We start from the raw sequence: 20,160 nt of genomic DNA, 5'->3' as shown, positions 1-20,160 counted from the left end.
GCATCAGTTTGTTAAATTGGAGGCAGCATTATGTGGTGAAAAAAATACTGCTGTCACTGCGATCCTAGCTCCTGGTTCATATCCCTATTCTTCTAATTGTTATCTTTTGTCCTTTATCATTTCTCATCTGTAAGATGAAAGAGTTGAATGAGATGAATTTTCAAGCCTAAATCAATTTTAGATTTTATGTAGGAGGTAAATATTTTTAACTTTTCAGTCTTTTGAGGCACTACATAAATCTTTGAGATAATTTAAAGAAAATATTCATTTTGCTTAGAAGATACTTCAATAAAGAGGGCCAGTTTCCATAAGTAATGGATGCATTCATGCCATATTCCAAGGTTTTGAGGCAGTCAAAACATTGGTTAACAACTGGACTCCTCAATAAGGGAAATGGTTTTTCTTTCTGGCACAAGCCATAGTCAAATGCATGAGGCTAGTTGGTAAACCCAGGAAGCCCAGGAAGAATTTAGTGCAGGACCAAGGGCCTTATTGGACTGATTCTGGAAAGAATAACAAACAGCCCTTTGGCAGACCAAGAGACCACAGAACTGACTCAGAATCAACTGGCATGCACAGTTTATTGATTGATCAGAAGTAATTACTCTCTTCCTTGGGAATTGCTAAATCCTAAAGAATGATTATGTTCTGCCTTCTTAATATTGTTGAAGGATTGGGAGTCAGTTTCTTTAACCAATAGCCAGTTCTCCAAATTTCTTTTGCATTTGTAGTCTTTGCCAAACAATCTGCCACATAGTTCTTTGGGCAATGTCTTAGGGAGAATAGCTAGATTGATTTGAATCTTCTCTTCCAGTTCCAAATCCTTTGGTCTCCCATTGTTCTTCATATATATTTTTTCTCCATGTGTTTTATGTTCCCCAAATTATATGGGAAATACTATTATAGCAGCTTATTCTTCCTAATACTCTCATAGTACTTGACAGAGATTCTGTATATATAGTAGGTATCAATACTGGTTGATTTGATTACAAAAGGGTCATTAGCACATATATAAAGCCACGTCCTACTAAGATACAACAGAGCTTTTTATTTTGCTTCTAAAAGGCAATGCTATCCCATATGCAACTTATTCTAGGGAAAAAACAAACAAACACATAGAATGAGCATAGCAGATTTCAAACCTTTGTAAAAATGGGTGGAGTGTAGGCAGAATTGGCTCCATCTAGTCGGTAGAGATACGAAGTGGGACTTTGGACCTGAAAATTCAAAATCATGTTAATCACAATGTTAAATACAAACATGGTTGAAGAAGGTTGGGGGAGAGGAAGGGCAATGTTTTCATTAGGCAATCTAATCCTCTGAAAGAAATCCCTGCTACAGTCCCTGCTCCTGAGCTGCTCCAAGGATCCAGATTTAGTACCTTTTGTTTACTGTATGTCTGTAGCATTCCAATAATTAAGATAGTATTTATAGCAAAATATTTCTCCTTGGGGGAATTGTGCTTTTGAAAGTTATTTCTAAAAGGATTCAGTGTCTGGGATCCTGCAAGAATTTTATTTTCACAGTTCTCAAATATATGACATTCTATGGACATATATATTTTCAAATAGGGTCTGAAGCTAGTTAATAAAAATAACTTAGTTCATTGTATTAACATTAGAAAGGAGAGTTAATTTATATTTAATGATCTGAAATATAATATTTTCTGTAATTGTTGGCAAGTGTTAGAGGTAGAAAATGGAGAGAAAGATTTTGTTGTGATTGTTGCTTGAGAAAAGGAGGTGTCACAAGGCAATCCCTGCAAAGAAAAATGGTGTGGTTTCTGAATTTGTTGAAAAGAGCAGAAATTAGCATGTATTTTGCATTAGCCTTTCTCAGAATTTAGATTTGGAATCATCTGTGATCTTACGTATTCCTAAACTTGATGTACTAATTCACTTAAGTTGATATGCAGCTGACAGATTTCAGTGAAGTTGTGAGAGACAAGACATTGAAAGGAAGAAAGTTTTAATATAGGGGTCAGGGACAGCCCTGGGCTGTCTTAGTACAAAAAGTCTTAGTGCAATTTCAAATTATTAAAGCTTCCAATTGCACTAAGCTTTTTGAGAAGGGAGAAAGAAAGGAAGGAGGAGAGGCAGGGTTGAAAAAAGGGAGAAAAATTAGGAAGGGAGCAGGAAAAGAAGAGAAGAAATTAGGAAAAGAAGAAACATAAAGAGAAGAATGAAGAAAGGAAAGAAGGGATGAAGAAAGGAAGGAAAGAAGAGAGGAAATTAGGAAAAGAGGGAAAATGAAAGGAGGGAGGAAGGAAGGAAGAAAAAGAGGGATGAAGACAGGAAGGAAATAAGAAAGGAAGGGACAAATGGAGGGAGGAAGGATGAAAAGATGATGCAAGGAAGGTAGCAATGATTATGGATGACTTTACAATTTAAATGAAATGAAGAGAGACCTTTTGTAAGAAAAGGCAGATCATTTTTTAAATACACATTTCCACATTTATCATACTGCACAAGAAAAATTAGATCAAAAAGGAAAAAAAATGAGAAAGAAAACAAAAGCAAGCATTCAAAAAAAAAAAAAAAAAGGTGAAAATACTATGTTGTGATCCATATTCAATCCCCACAGTCTTCTCTCTGGGTGCAGATGGCTCTCTTCATCGCAAGTCCATTGGAACCTAAATCACCTCATTACTGAAAATACCCAGGTCCACTAGAATTGATCATCACATAATCTTATTGCACAATATTCTCTTAGTTTTACTCACTTCACTTAGCATCAGTTCATGTAAGTTTCTTCAGGTCTTTCTGAAATCATCCTGCTGATCATTTCTTAAAGAACAATAATATTCCATTACATTCATGTACCATAATTTATTTAGCTATATCCCAACTGATGGGCATCCACCCATTTTTCAGTTTGTTGCCACTTCAAAAAGGGCTGCCACAAACAGTTTTGCAATGTGGGTCATTTTCCTTTTTTATTATTATTTTTTGGATACAGACCCAATAGAAACACTGCTGGATCAAAGGATATCCACAGTTTGAGAGCCCTTTGGACATTCCAAATTGCTCTCCAGAATGGTTAGATTAGTTTACAACACCAACAATTAGTGTCCCAGTTTTTCCACATCCACTCCAATATTTGTCATTACCTTTTCCTGTCATCTTAGCCAATCTGAGAGGTGTGTCTTTAGTTGTCTAAAGACAACTTTAAGAGTTGTCTTAATTTGCATTTCTCTGATCAATAGTGATTTGATCAGAGAAATAAATAAATAGTGATTTAGAGCACTTTTTCATATGACTAGAAAGGATTTTTATTTCTTCATCTGAAAATTGTCTATTTATATTCTTTGAAAATTTATCAATTGGAGAATGGCTTGTATTCTTATAATTTTCTATATTTTATGCCCCTTCTCTATATATTTAGAAATGAGGCCTTTATCACAACCCTTAAATGTAAAATTTTCTCCATTTTTCAGTTTCTCTTCTAATCTTGTCTGTATTGGTTTTGTTTGTATAAAATTTTAAAAATTTTATATAATAAAAATTATCCATTTTCCATTTCATAATGTACTCTAGTGCTTTTTTGGTCACAAATCTCTTCCTTCTCCACAGATTTGAGAGGTAAACTATGCTTTGTTATTCTAATTTGCTTATTGTATCATTCTTTGTGTCTAAATCATGAACTCACTTCAACCTTATCTTAGTATAGGGTGTTAGGTGTTTTTCAGTGCCTTATTTGTTTCTGCCATTTTATTTTCCAATTTTCTAATATAGGGATTAGAGAAAGAATCTAGGGATTCTTTGAAGAAAGGAGGTTGGAAAGGGCAAAGAGGATAGACAGTGAAAATGAGGGTGATGGGGTAGCAGTGGAGAAGAAGAATGGTAGTGGGATGGAAGAAAATCCAACAGTGGACGAAGTTGTGCTGGAGAGAAAGCAACCCTCATCTAGGTATGGTCGGGAAGGCAAATCCCCAGGAAAGAAGGATCTGGATTAGGGTGGGGTAAGGGAACAATGTCATGATATATGAAGTAGGCTCATGCAAGACTAAAGTAACATATGAGAACAGTGATCTTGAACAAGTAGAAGGCAAGATGATTGCCCTGGGAAGAAAATATATTTTCCTGGAACAGCAAGATTATGTGATGATCAACTATGACAATTTAACTCTTCTCAGTAATATAGTGACCCAAGACAATTCTAATAGACTTGAGACTGAAAATGTCATCTGCATCCAGAGAGAGAACTACAGAAACTAAATGTGGATTGAAGGATATTATTTTCGCCTTTGTTTTTGTTTTTTGTTGTGATTTTTCCTTTTTTGTTATGAATTTTCTTTCACAATATGATTGATATGGAAATATATTTTAAAATTATTGTAGATGTATAATCAATATTAGATTAGTTGTCACCTTAGGGAGGGAAAGAGGGAAAACTATTTAGAACCCCAAATCTTACAAAAATGAATGTTGAAAATTATCTTTACATGTAATTGGAAAAAATAAAATATTACTGAATATTAAAAATAAAAAAATATCATTCTGGATATTAGGATTTTGACTCAAAATCCTTATGGCAAAAGTGTACAAGTTTATGCAAGAAGAAATTGTTGAATGCTAATTTTACTTATTTTACTACTCATCTAGCTCCTTGTGGAAGATAGGAAAAATGGTCACATGTACTTATACTTTTGAAGTTCCTATTTGTAGGATTCAAGTAAATACTTTATGTGAACTTGTGAAATTGTTTAGGAGTGGATTCCAGTTTTTCCAGGTATCTATTAGCTGGGAAGAGTTGCTTAACAATAATAGAGAAACTATCTGATGGGTAACATGTTTAGGTATTAAATAGACTGAAAGCAAGGAACATTATTTTTCTTTTGCTTATTGTTGCTCTTCATTGTGCTAGGTATTTCACCTTTAGGGTATATTTGTTTTGCTTCCATTTAGACAGTAAGCAGGTTAAGAGTATAAGTCTAGATTTGTAAATATAGTAATAGTTATTAAATCCCAGTACATTTAATCCCAGTACATTTTTGGATTAGAATGATCATTATGTTATATTAAGAGACTAGTTATAACTATATATATTTTAACAAAATAATAAATTATATTGCTGGTGGGCTGTGGTTACAGATTAGACAAACCTGCTGAACAGGAACAGAGATGGGCTGAATCACAGCTGTAGTTACTCCAGTCTTGGGGGAAGATGATCCTATTGTTAAGGAAACGGAGGTTGTTTTCTTTTGGGCCCTGAAAAAATTGGAAAGCAAATTGTCAGTCATAGATTTTGCAAGGATTTTCTAACTTTATTGGTGATTTAACAGGATGAGCTTAAATGTGAACTTATACATCGAAAATGAATTGTATCTCAGAAATGAGAGTCTGCCAATCAAATTTTAATAAAATATAATGAACTTTAAGTCAAATATCAATTCTTGGTACAAAGTTTGAATGGATTATTATAGGCTTTTTAATACAAGAGACATGACAGAGAGACATAGGATACAGACAATTCATTCTCATTCTCCAAAGAAGATTTATTTGATTTACAAATCCTTTAGGATAAGAAAACATCTGGCAGAATTCCAATCTCCATCAGTGAGCAAATGTTTGGAATCATTAGAGTATGGGTCTCAAAGTTTTAGTTTGCTCCTCTAAATCTTCCAACAGCTGTTCATTGTTCCGACTGCTAATTTTGTAAGATGACAGTATTTTGGAATCCTTATCTTTTTTTCCTCATAAAACAATAACTCATATTTTTATAGGATTTAAAGTTTATAAAACACTTTATATAAGTTATTTTATTTGATCCTCACAAGTACCAGCGAGGTAAGCATTTCAGGTATATTATTCTAATCTGACAAATGAAGAAATTGAAACTCAGAGATGTTGAATGACTTGCCAAATGTCGCATTGATAGGAAGTATCTGAGATAGGATTTGAAGATTAGTCTTCCTGGCTTCAGGTCCAGCACTTTATATCATGTTATCCCTTTTTATTAAAGCTAAGAAATGGATACATCAGTTGCTTCTTCAAGGTTTTATTTGAACCAACTCTGGATAGTGCAATTGTTTTTAAGTAGAACTTCTCCCTCCAATCCCCTGGGGAAAAAGACAGCTAGAGTCTATGAAAGCAACCTACATCTATTTAAGTAATACCATTTTTGAAATGGTTTTAATAGATAATACACTTGACTAGGCTCCTCTAAAAATAAACTATTATCTTTTATCTGCTTGAAAACTCAATTCAAGTCCAATGACTATTTTTCTATCTACAATATATCCATCAATCAAGATGTATTAATTGAAGAATAAAAGGTCAAGAATATTAAGGGAATCAAATGGGAAAGAAGGTAATATAGCAGTAACAGATTTCATACTGTACTATAAAATAATTATCATCAAAACAATCTGGTACTGGCTAAGAAATAGAGTCATGGATCAGTGAAATAGATTAAGTATAGGATACACATTGGGAAATGACAAGTAATTTGTTGTTTGTTAAATGAAAAAATCCAAGCTTTTGAGACAAGAAATCACTATCTTACAAAAAATCTGGGAAAACTGGAAAGGACTTTTGAACAAACTAGGTATAGACACATTTTATACCATATATCAAAATAAAGTCAAAATGGGCACATGATTTGGACATTAAGGGAGATACCATAGGCAAATTAGAGGAAAATGGAATAATGTACCTGTGAGATCTATAGGTAAGAAAAGAATTTATGACCAAACAAGGTCATTACATTACAGGATCTAAAATAGTTCATTTTGATTTCATCAAATTTAACACGTTTTTGCATAAACAAGACCAATATAGCCAAGATTAGAAGAAAACCAGAAAACTGGGAAAATTTTTTTACATTGTTTCTCAACTAAAAGTTTCATTTCTCAAATATATAGAGAATTGAATCAAATTTATTAGAACTTGAGTCATTCCCCAATTGACAAATGGTCCCAGGAAATGGACAGTTTTTAGAAGAAAATGTAACTCTTAGGTAGTAGCTCACATCTATCAGACTGGCTAATATGACAAAAACAGAAAACTATAATGGGATTTGGGAAAATTAGAACATTAATGCACTATTGGTCCAGTTGTGAACATCCTGCAGGGCAATTTGGAACTTTGCCCAAAAGGCTGTAAAACTGTGAATACCCTTTGACCTAGAAACCACTACTAGGTTTGTATCCCAGAGAGCTCAAAGAAAAGGGGAAATGACCAATATGCATAAAAATATTTATAGCAGTTAAGTATTAGTATGGTAGTTAAGAATTAGAAGTTGTAGAATTCCTCATTAATTGGGGAAATCAGTGGGAAAATTGAAAAAGTTGTGGTACATTATTGTGATGGAATATTGGTTGTGCTATGAGAAATAATGAACAGGTTGCTTTCAGAAAAACGTGGAAAGACTGCAAAGTGAAGTGAGCAGAACCAGGAGAACATCATATACAGTAACAGCAATATTGCATAATGATCAATTGTGAATAAATTAGCTATTCTTAGCAATATGATGATTCAAGAAAATTCCAAAGGACTTATGATGAAAAATTGTATCTTTCTTTATTTTTCTCACCTTTTGTCTGTAATTTCTTTTGCAACATGGCTAATATGGAAATATATTTGGCATGATTCTATGTCTAATTGCTTTCTGTCTCAAGGAATGGGAAAGAGAGGGAGAGAGAATTTGGAACTCAAAAATTTTTAAAAATAAAGTTGCAAATTGTTTTTACATGTAATTTGAAAAAATATATAAAAATTTTCACATAAAAGAAGCATTCATTAAGTGACATGTATATACATATACACATCTATGTAAATATTTGTAAAATAAAAAAGAACTAAAATGCAGTTTTTGAGGGGTAGAGGACAATGTAAGCTGAAGAGATTAAAAGACTTTTTACAGCAGAATTTTAAAGGACACAAGAAGTTCTAAACAGTAGATTCTATCCCATTTCCTCTAATACATTTGCTCTTCTCTGTCATCTCCACTCTATCATTTATTTTCAAGCTCTCTCTGTCCATTGGATAACATTTTAAATTCTAGAGGTCATCTGCATGTTATTAATGGAATTAATAATGATCAATGTGGAGAGGCTATAGAGCAGAAGACATACTTACTGTGGCATATCTCCAGCTTTTGATTTGAAAGTTAAGCTTTCACTATCAGAATCTGATGAACTGGCTCCTAAAAGAAAAATAAAAAAGTGCATCTTAATAATAATAATATTTATACAATATTTTAAGGTTCTGAAAGGATTTACAAGGATCTTCTTTGAACTTCACAACAACTCTGAGAATTATTATTATTATCCCCATTATACAAATGAAAAATCTGAGGTTGAAAACAATTAAATAATTTGCCTAAGCTAAGTCACTCATATTCACACAGCTAATAAGTGTCTGGGGCCAAAGTCAAATTCAGATATTTCTGATAAATTAAGTCCAGCACTTTATCCACTGTACTATCTAGCTGCCTCTATATCTTAACAGCTTTTCTATTTGTTTCAGGAACGTATGTTACTTTGATGCTTGATTCCTAAATTTAAAGTATTTTGACTTGCTTATGCAGTAAAAGAGATGATGTTTCAGGCTGTACTGAGGTAAAGAGTACTTTTAGAAAAAAAAATTCACATATAGAACTGATTTGGCCAGTTTGTAAATGATAAAGAGCAAGGGTTTAGATGTATAATTCTTTCCAAATGATCTGTTCTTTTCAGTCAAAATACTCATGATCACATATAAAGCTTTAATGAATATGAGGTCAAAGGTATGCAAAATAAGTGTCTAATAACTGGCTCCCCTTCCCCTATCCCCATCTATGACATACATTTAAATTTAATTTACAGTATTAACATCTTGTCTAGATGATTAAAAAGAACCCACAAAAATTAAGCTCTCATTTATAGCATTTGCTAATTTATGAGGAGTAAATATTCACACTGAAAATTTAACAATTGGTTCTCAAGAGTTTATATGAACTGGCTTCAGGAAACTTGCTTAAGGGCTCATAACAACTGTTCTAGAGATTCCAGAGGTTTTAGATCTATGTTTTATCTTATGATCATAGATATTGAGATGAAAAGAACCTCAGAAAACATCTAATCTAATGTCTTCATTTTATGGAAGATAAAGTTGAGTGACTTCTGTTTAAAATATAACTGCATATTTTAAATGAAAATTTACTTTCTTAAATTAAATATCAAATTTCCTAGAACTCTGTCAACTAAGCTTGTTAAAATTGATCCTTCAACAAACATTTATAAAATGATTACTTTATGAAAAACACTCTGTTGAAGAAAATATAAAGTCTAATTAAGATACTGCATTGTTCTGGAAAGGATTACAGTCATAACTGGAGGACAGGACACTTACTGAAATGACAGATTACAAAATATATACTTGATCCTTTTTCTTTCTACAGATAAAGAAACTGAGGCTTGGAGTCTTTAGAAACATTTAATTGGCCATGACTATTTAGCCACTGGGTGTCAGAGGAGAGTTCTAAACCCAGTTACTTTTGTCTCTCTATACTGAACCACACTGATTCTATGTCATCTTGATCACTGTCCAGAAATGCTCAAGTGACAATTTATGAGAGGTAAAAGTTATTTTAAACTTTCCTCTTTCCTATGAAAGGAGTATTGCTCAGGGTCTATACCATAGATCGCTCATTTCCAAGGCCCAATTAGTTGGCTTCTAGATAAATTAAAATAAGGCAGCAACTTAATCATGGAACATGAGAGTTTTCTAGTACTGGATTGCCACAATTAAACACAATTACACCATATAATTAAGTTTTACTTCATAAGCAGAACCAGGAGAACATTGTGCATGGTAACAGCATTATTGTATGATGATCAACTATGAATGACTTAGATATTCTCAGCCTTACAATGATAGAAGACAATTCTAACAGACTGATGATGGAAAATGCTATCTACATCTAAGAGAAAGAATTGATGGAGTCTGAATGTGGATCAAAGCATACTGTTTCTTACTTTTTTTCTTTTTATTTTTTTCCCCTTTTGGTCTGTTTCTGATTTTACAACATGACAATTTGGAAATGTTTTATGATTACACATATATTACCTATATCAAATTGCTTCCTACATTAGAGAGGGGCAGATAAGGGAGAGAAGGAGAAAATTTGGAACTCAAAATAAAGATAATGAATAGTAAAAATTGTCTTAATGTGTAATTGGGAAAAATATTATCAAAAATTTCTATTTCACCATCTTTTTAAAAGAACCAAAACCAAATTGGTCACCTCATATCTGAACATCAGTGAACTTTGTTCCAAGAGATAAATGGACAAACAGATTTCACTGATAATAAAGCTAAATATAAGGGCAAGAATTCATTTTAATGAGTTCTTCTAGGGCAGTAATATGTAACTGATGTTACTTAAATCATTCATTATTTTGGTGACTGGTATTAAAGAGCATGTTGATCCTTAAAAAGTAAGCTTTTTTTTTGTTCAGCATTGTCTTTTTCCTGAGCTTGATTCTTACCTTTCATTTATTTATTTTTATTTAAAATTTTTTTTTGATTCTTATTTTTTAATTTAAAATTTCAGGTTTGAGTTTCTGATATCACTGAAAATGGTTCAATTCAATTCTACTAAAACATTGACTCACTATCATGGAGATAGTAGCATCAGTCACTTTTCCTATGTTATTAGTCAATCAATAAGCATTTATTAATCAAATACTATGTTGGGTAATGGAGATATGAGCCAAAAGTAGAATAGTCCCTTTCCTCACTCACATATAGGATTATTTTGTGGAAAATACACTACCAGTTAGAGAAGATTGAGAAGGAAAGAATGGACAAAATCTACCTAAAACCTATTAATAGATCCTGAGTCCAGATCTACTTCTGCATTAATAAAGAAGGAACTTTTCACCTTACAAAAGGTCAAATGGTGAATGGTGTTTGAACTAAGCTATGAAGGAACTAGTGATTCTAGGAGGTAGGAGTGAGAAAGGAGTACATTTAAGGCATGTGGCACAGTCAATGTTTAGAGTTGAGAAATATAACACTGTAAATGAGTAACAAAAAGGACAGTTTGTCTGGGGCATCATATATATGAAGGGGAGTCATGTATAATAAAGCTGAAAAGGTAGATTGGGCCAGCTTGAAAAGGGCTTTAAATGACAAACAGGAGTTTACATTTCTTTCCAGAAACAATAATAAAGAGTCCCGGTGCTTACTGAATAGGGGAGTGACATGGTCAGATCTGTTCTTATGGAAAATCACTTTGATAGTTTTGTAGAAGACAGATTTAGAATAGGAAGAAATGAGGTAGGGAAATCAATTACAAGCCTATGAGAGATGTAGCCCAATGTTCTGCCCTCAATTTCTTTTCTTTTTTCTTGCTCTTGGAAATGTCATTCATTGAATGAGAATGACTGGAGTGGTGGCCCTGTCAATAGAGAGAAAGGGATAGAGATATTGTAGAGGTTAAATTAATAAGATTTGACAAGTACTTGGATATAATAGCGATAACTACCATTCATAGAGCATTTTAATGTTATGAAGCACTTCACAAATTATTAACTCATTTGATCTTCACAATAAGTTTAGGAGGTAGTATTATCCACCCCATTTTACAGATGAGGAAATGGAAGCACAAAAAGAGACTTGTCCAAAGTCACACAATTAAGAAACATCTGTAACAAGATTTGATCTCTAGGCAAGTGACAACTCTTACTCTCAGTTTCTACATCTGTGAAATGGGGATAATAATGACAGCTACCTTACAGGGATGTTGTATGAATCAGATAAGACATGTAAGATGCTTAATGTGTTCTATAAAGGTTAGTTAATTAATGTCAAGACTTTACCTTTAACTTTTATAAGGCTGTACTTGAGTCTGTTATTTTATCTAGTCCCCAGCACTTTGGTGATGCTGCACACTACAGATTCACGACAATCAATACAGGGAGATAGATAGGATTCCCATAATTAAGGAAGAGGGAGATTAACAGGATGACAACCATCAAAACCAGTCCTCATCACACTGTGTAACCTTGGACACTACCGGTGACCTACCTGCAGTTTTCGAGGTATTGCATTACCCCAATTTGATGCCTACCTTGGAATCAAGGTAAGTTTCTTGTCCTCTAAATGGAGGAATTTCCCAAGATTCCATCCTTAGTTTTCTTGGCTTCCCTCTATTTTCTCCTTCCTTTTTTCCTTCCCTCCTTCCTACCTGCCTGCTTGTAGCACTGCTCTGAGATAATGCTATTCTTTTTTTTTTTTTTAAATCAATCTTCACTGGAGTCCCAAAGTTCACTGAATAAAAATTTAAGTCCTCCATTTGACATTCAAAGCTTCCCTCTATCTTTCCCCAAATTTAACTTTTCTAGACATTCCCCACTAGCTTGAAATTGGTGGGAAAGTGGTTAGAACCTGAGACTTGGAGGTAGAAAGATTTGAAATTAAAAGCCTTCCTCAGATATTTAGCTGTGTGATTATGAGCAAGAGTTACTTGGTCCTTTTCAGCTTCATTTTGCTCAAATGTAAAGAGATTAGTGCCTACCTCTGAGGGTTGTTATGAGGATAAAAACAAATAAAAATTGTAAAGCATGTTGCATAACTTAAAGTGCTATCTAAATGTTATCTATGATGCTAAATCATCATCATCATCATTATTATTAGTTTGTTGTTGTTGAGTTGTTTCAGTGGATCCAACTCTCCATGATCCCATTTGGGGTTTTCTTGGCACGGGTAGAGTGGTTTGCCATTTCCAACTCAATTTCCAGATAAGGAAACTAAAGGCAACAAGGTAAATTGACCTACCCATGTCACACAGCTAGTAAACATCTGAGGCCATATTTGAACTCAGGTCCTCCTGACTCAAGGGGCAGTGCTCTATCCACAGAACTATTTTGATGTCATTGTTGTTTTCTAATTATTATTGTATAATTAACTGTGTGACCCTGGGCAAGTCATTTAAACTTTTTCAGTTTCAGTTTCCTAATTTGTAAAATTGGGATTATAATAGCACCTGTCTCCTGGGATTATTGTGAGGATCAAATGAAATATTTGAAAAGCATTTTAAAAACTTTAAAGTGCTATATAAACATATGAGTTTAGATTAGTAAACATACTCTGTGATTCCAGCAAATTGTTCCTTATATACTCCTTATATTTCTCCCCTCTTCCTGGTTTTATGTATATTGTTCTTTTGATCAGGGACATCTCCATTTTAGCTGCTTGAAATTCAGTGCATTCTTTAGGGCCTGTTTCCAATTTCCAATACTTCTAACTCCTGAAGTCTTCTTTAATGACCCCACTGGGAGGCAATCTCTCCCTTAGCTAAACTCTGACAGCCTTTGGTACAATTTCTATGATACTCGTCACATACTGCCCTGTATTTACCTTCACTGACAGACATCCTTGAAGGTAAGGACCATGTCTTAGTTATCTTTGTAGCACTCACAGCACCTAGCATGAATGGATGGAGTTTGGCATTCATTTGATTTGGAAGTAGTGGGAAAGAGGACCAGAAAGGTAAATTGAAATTAAATTACAGAGGAAATGGAAAGTCAGGGTACAGAATTTGTCCTGTAGGGATCTGCAGAGATACTGAAGATTTCTGAGTTGAGGAATGGCATTATAAATGTGATGTTTGGGAAGGATTTATCTGATGATGATGATGTATAGAATCAATTCATGGGTGTAAGGAAGAGGCAGAGAAGTCATGCAAAAAAACTAGGTTTATATTATGGACAGGCACAAGGTAATAAGGACAATAATAATGAAAATTTAAAAAAGTTGTATATCACAAAGGACAGAGAGGACAAGATTATTTATGGCATGGGAAATAAAGATGAGGAGGGAGAAAATGATTACTCAGATTTCTAGATTATGTAATTGAGAAAAGTGTTGATTTCTTTAACAGCAATAAGGGAGTCAGGAAGAGGAATTTTTTGAAGATAATATCTTATTTTGGACATGTTGAGTGTACAGGGATAATGGGTTATACAGGTGGAAATGACCAAAGGAATTTAGACCTGGGTGATGGGACTTCCGAGAAAGGTTGAACGTAGAGACATAGATTTAGAAATCATTCACGTAAACAGAATAATAGTAGCTATGGGAGTGGGTGTTATTATCAAAGGAATGGGTGGACAAAAAGAAAAACAGAAGGCTTCAGGGAAGGTCTGTGGGGGTTGTAGGAAAGAGAAAAAGATTGCAGCAAAAGGAGCTGAGAAGGAATAATCAAAAAGTTTGGGGAGAAAAACCAAGGAAAAAGGGAATGTGTCTATATGATTGTAATTGAATATTATTGTTCAGTAAGAAATGATTAGGAGGGGAAATTCAGAAGAATGAGGAAAGATTTGTATGAGCTGAAATAAACAGAACAAAGAGAACAATGTACACAATGATTGCAATCAATCCTCAAGCACTAATCAAGCACTTAATGAGTTGCCAGGAGCTGTACTAAGTGCTAGAGATTCAAGTATAAAGAACAAAACAAATCTTACTCTCAATGAATTGACATTCTTAAGTAATGGACAGGTAGCTAAAAAGACTTTGAACTTTGAATTATTGCAGGCTGTAGAAAAGATATGAAGAAATTTGACTCATCCCTGATGCAGCAGGGCTGGGAATAGTAGGACCAAATTTTGTATTCATTATCTATCTGGGATATGTTTAGCTAATTACTTTTCTGTGTCACAAGAGAGGGTTCAAATCAGATGGGAAATACTGCCCTTCTGATAAAGACAAAAGGTAGCAATAAAATGTTTTTTTGTTTGTTTGTTTGTTTGTAAAGGATTGAGAAAATGGTAAATAGTAATGAATGCTGCAAAGATCCAGTGGATGAAGGTTTGGATCAGATGACTTCTTGGAATCAAACCTAGTCTGATAAATTATCTGATCTTTGATCTTTGGTTGTTAGGAAGTCATTGGAGATTACTGAGAGCCTTTATTGGGGTGGTTAGGGCTGAAACCCAGGGGATAGTGTGGTAGCTATGGCACTTGTCCAATCAACACTGTCTCTTGCTGTTGACATAGGCACACAAATAGACTATTCTGACCTGACTTCAAATATTTAAAACATACGATTGTAGGGTAGCACTGGAAAAAAAAAAGGTATCATTTTATCTGTATTTTAAGAACTATTTCTGCTTCTTTTTCTTTCTATTTCTTTCTTTCAGCAAAAGCTGATACATAGAAACAGGCAGTACTTGGTAAAATTTTTTTTTTTTTTTTTTGGAAGGGAAAGAAAGTAGAATAAACAAGGCTTTTTGGGTTTTCCACACACCTGCCCATCCCCAGTCAAAACTCAATGTCACCTTTCATCTCAGATGACAAGGCAGCTTCTGTCGGAGGTGGTAGATCGAATCCCCTTATCTGTGCCAACATTCTCATAGGGTGATTTCTTCCTCCTTCCCCATTCTACCTTCTCCTTTTCGTCATCTGCCTTGCACCTGCTGTTCAGGGTAACATCTCAGGTGTCAGGCTAGTTCTTTCTTTTCAGTGTTTGTACACCATTCCTTGAGCTTGAGGACAGAGAGACAAATTGGAAGGCAGATTCTACCTTCTTTCATTGTAGCTCTTATAGCAATAGATTTATGTGCCTGATGCTAGAATGTCTTCAAACACTATTTTCCTGAAGTAAAACAGAAACTTTAAAGAATATGTTGGTGGTCCTTCCCCAACCCTTACATTATGGTTATTTTCTAACAAGCTCCACTCCCATAAATTCTTTCTTTGGAATAAAAGAAAATGGTAAAACAAAAAAATCCAGCATTCTATATGCATAGATTCCCCTTCCCTTCCCTAAGATGTAGAAAGTAGTTTTTAAAGTGTATTTTTAAAGCTATTATTTATTTAAGATGATTTTATATTTAATTAGCCATAGATTAATAGCTGATAGATACCTTAGGTTAATTTAGTCTAACTTCCTCATTTTATGGATGGGGAAACTGAGGCCGAAAGAAATTAAACAATTGTCTCATGGTCACAGAACTAGTTAAACTGAAAAGCCAGTGTTTGACCTGAGATATCATAAACTGAGCACTATGTCCACTCTGCTTGTTGTTGCTGACAAAATGGGGGTTTTCTACTCTGGGAATGAAAATTGGGAAGATCTGGAGCTAACCTATCTCTGGAATACTAGTGCTTAGTGAAGAATGATATTCCTTTTGGGTAAGGGAGAGCTAGAGATAAGTATCAACAGACTTTCTTTTCCTTAGCTTTTCAAGGAAGTATTTAATATAATAAAAGTCAATCATCCAGTTGCAACCTCAAGCAATAACACTTAAGTTTTTCCTGAGGATCACTGCCAAAGAGTTGTTTTCCCCCCTTCTCTCATACTTTCTTAATGACAACTATCTGGAAAAATAAAAGACTGAATGGCATTCTTTTTCATTTGAAATGTATTTCCTTTTGTGTATATTCTCTCCTCTCAGTTTGAATAGTATGATTTTCTATTCCCCTCACTTGTCTCAACCTGATAGTTTCCCTTTATTCTCTGAATGATGTCAAGAACCACTCTGAAAGCATGGAGAAACATAAATACTCTCAAAATGGGAGCATTTATCATTAAATATAATTAATTTATATTCTTATAATTAATAATATACATATTTTTTCATTGAATATAATCCTTTTTGTCTTTTCTCCCTAAGCATTCAAGTTCAACAGAAGGGTTGCTGTGGTCTAGATGAACAGTTTCATTGGCAAAAGTTTATTCTGTCAGCAATGGGAATGATTTAAGTCATAGAATCCCATCTCATGACCTCGGTTTGAGAGTAAAAATATTTGCCCTGGAGGGAGTTAACTTCAATATTAGTGAGTTAATTTCAGTGGTCAGTGCAAGTATGTACAATGTTAGAAACCTATACATTCATGCTCTTCCCCTGATGCCAAAAGACTTGTTAATTATTATAGATGATACACTACTTGGATTTTTTTGCCTTTGTACCTTTGCTCATGTTACCATTTTGTTTCTTCTCATTATTAGCCATGACATCAGACAAATCACTAAACCTCTTTGTCCATAAAAAAAGAGAGTTTTGAATAAATGACATTGAAAGTTCCTTCTAGTTCTGAATCTATCATCTTTGCTCGAAAAAATCCAACTTGCTCCACAAGAATGGACTCAAATCCAACCTCCATAAGATGTTCCTTGCATATCCTAGCCTAAAATTTCTTTCCTTCCTTTCTTGTGTTAATTTTTTATTTTTGGGGGGAGGGGGGGAATTATATACTTATTCAGCATGTTTTTCTACATGTACATATTTTTGTCCCCAGTGGAACATACAAATTAAGAATTGTTCCTTGCTTTGTATCTATATCCCCAATGCTGAGCACTATTTATCACAAGAAAGTGCTTAATAAATACTTGCTGATTAAAGTAATGTCATTGGCCTCTGAATGCCAATGGCAGTTACTGTCTTCACAGTTCCTCTGGTAAATGATAATATATAATTTTGTAATTTCTGTTATCTTGATTTCATATAATTCTTTGAGTGTTATTTAACTTTTGCCATATTAACATTGTGCTTGTACAATTCCAGTCTTTTTGTTTTGTCTCCCCAGTTAGACTAGTCTTATAAGACAATACTTTAGAGACCTAGTATTTCTTTGTGAAGAGTGTCTATGTTAATATTCAACACATATGTCTTAATTTCATTTGAAAAAATAGTTGAATTTTTCTCTAAGTACTTGTGGCTAACTTTGTGGTAATATCTACTGATTCTTCAATCTTTCATTGCATGCCCCTATTATTTAACTGCTTGAATTTTATACTTCAATTATTTAAAAATCTATGATTTTTTTGGTTTGGATACTCTTTCCATCTATCCATGAAGCCATCCTTTAGTCAACAGTTTAATGAACATCTGTGGCTAAAATAGTTCATCACATAGTGGTCTAAATATTGTCAGTGATCCTTTTCAAACTTAGCTAGGTTGGTCCTTGGAGGACAACAGAGAGCTGGATGACATGCTAGTACTCAAAAGCCTTTTCAGTTTGTGGTGTCCTGGCACAGCTAGCAATTTAGTTCAAGAAGGTTCAAAAATGCCAATATTTAAGAACCCAGGGTCCCTTCCATGTGGTGATGGGATTTCAGTGTCTGAAATAGGGCTTAAAGGTGAGCTGTATAAACAGAGCCAAAATCAGGTTTCCAATGAATGCTTTTGATCTGTCAGAGTTTTCTGATTCAAAAGTTATATTTGATACTCTCTAATGGATTTGGTACAACTCTATGTTGACATACTAATGGTGGAGGCGCTTTAGACAATAATTCAGTGGGAATAGATCTGAGTCTGATTTAGCCCTGATGGAAATGAAACATGAAAATTATGGCAAAGTAGGTCTTCACTTTGAGTCATACAGCAAAACTAAGAGAAGTATCAATGCTTCTCTCACATTTCACATAATTAGACTTGTGGATTCTAACATGCTGTACTTGTCAGCTGTCTGACATTATTTTACATATTTTGTAAGACCAACTAAATCATTTTTCTAAGGCATTTAACCTTGGACCTGAGAGATGTGATGGATGGTTGAATCTCTGTCTCCTCTACTCCCTCCTACTCCCTTCATACCTAATCTGTCTAAACTCAGTATGCAGTGATTAGAGCCCCTAACCCCTGATGGTTGTTTGGCAACTGAAGTCAGATCAGTGCTTCCATGTGGAAAAGGGTACATGGGAAAAAGCCAATGGCCTTTGTTGGAAGACCACAGGGGGCATGGAAATGACCCAACACATAGATGGACAGGAAAAGACTCTTCCAAGTCATCATACGACATACTGTCAATCTGTCAGCTTTCATTTAGAAGCACTAGATGCCACAATGAAAAATGCTCTGTGCTTAGAGTCCCTGAATCTACTTACCGATACTGGATATTTTAGGATTGTAGAAGAAGGCAAAAAATAAAAATAAAAATGTCCAACATGGTAAGTTTGCAAATAAATGAATGAATAAAAAACCATTTATTAGGCACTTAGTATGTGCGTGCATTAGTGCTAAGTGCTGGACATATAAATACAAATAGAAAGACATTTCTTTTTTCAAGGAGCTTATATATAAGGGAGTGGTAGCCATGGAGTGTGAGCAATTAGGTGACTCAGTGGATAAGAGTGCTGAGCCTGAAGTTGAGAAGACCTGAATTCAAATTCAGGCTAAAACACTAGCTAGACAAGTTACTTAATCTCAGTTTATCTTAATTTTTTGGAGAAGAAAATGGCAAATATAGACACAATGAGCAACCATAAGCTATGGAGTACGGTTTTGAATTGGTGATGGAGCCATAGGATAAATGATTGACATACACATTTCAGGAATGATACAGTTGCTGAAATTATTCTTCCCAAAAGTAGAGGTGGAAAGGAGGGAAGGCTAGAGGCATAGCATAGGATGGTATAAAGGAGGCTAGAGAATCAGTCCCAACCTAAGAAAAGCTACGATTGGCATAATGTGCTTACATTTAACAGCTGTGATTCTGGGGTATCCTTGGTATATTTTGGTACATTTGGTACATTTTAAAATAATCCACCATGACTCTCTTCCACATCTTTGGAGATATGAGAGCAGAGATGAATATCCTTGAATTTAGAAAATTGGTAGGGCCTTTATGATCCACTGGATTAAGGCAAACAGAGTGACCTGCCCAGGTTCACATAATTACTACTCCCTATTAGATAAACTCCTTGAAAGCAGAAACTGTCTTTCTATTTGTATTTATACATCCATCACTTAGCACAAATGCATGGCTCATACCAAGGCTTCCATAGGTCATCTTGGGAGGCAATAGATAGAATATTGGATAGGGAATCATAGGTAGGACCTGAATTCAAATATCAGTGCTATGATTAACTAACTGAATAAGTCACTTTATCTCAGTTTCTTCCTCTGTCTAACGAGGGGATTGGTTTAGTTGACCTCTAAGGTCTCCTTCTGGCTCTAAATTTATGCTGTTATGATTTTGTGACTTAATGATTCCTTCCACCCCACCCCATTTTTATATCTGAGGAAACTTAGATAGAGAAAGCCTTAAAAAACTTAAGCCATGGTCATATAGCTAATAAGTAAACATGTGAATAAAACTCTATCATTTCCCTTGCATATCAGGGCTCTTCCTACTATATTACATTCATGATACATATCACATCCTACTATAATCAAAAGGATTATAGATCAAGAGTTGGAAAGAACTTGAGAGTAACTCCCTC

General features: G+C 34.2%; 1 protein-coding gene across 3 annotated transcripts in view; it reads right to left on the bottom strand.

Annotated features, from left to right (window-relative positions):
* The window catches only part of PALLD (palladin, cytoskeletal associated protein), a 470,544-nt gene that overhangs the window by 256,574 nt on the left and 193,810 nt on the right, over window positions 1-20,160 (bottom strand). For all 3 annotated transcript variants that reach the window (XM_031943909.1, XM_031943906.1, XM_031943908.1), the window contains exons 4-6: window positions 8,082-8,148; window positions 5,105-5,210; window positions 1,143-1,217 (exon numbers count right to left, since the gene is read on the bottom strand). In XM_031943909.1, the coding sequence (XP_031799769.1) occupies window positions 1,143-1,217; window positions 5,105-5,210; window positions 8,082-8,148 (248 nt within the window). The remainder of the gene's footprint in view (window positions 1-1,142; window positions 1,218-5,104; window positions 5,211-8,081; window positions 8,149-20,160) is intronic.

This window comes from Sarcophilus harrisii, chromosome 6, assembly GCF_902635505.1.
Source record: "Sarcophilus harrisii chromosome 6, mSarHar1.11, whole genome shotgun sequence".
NCBI lineage: Eukaryota > Metazoa > Chordata > Mammalia > Dasyuromorphia > Dasyuridae > Sarcophilus > Sarcophilus harrisii.
Note: the sequence above shows the minus strand (reverse complement) of the source record. Positions and strands in the feature narration are given on the sequence as shown.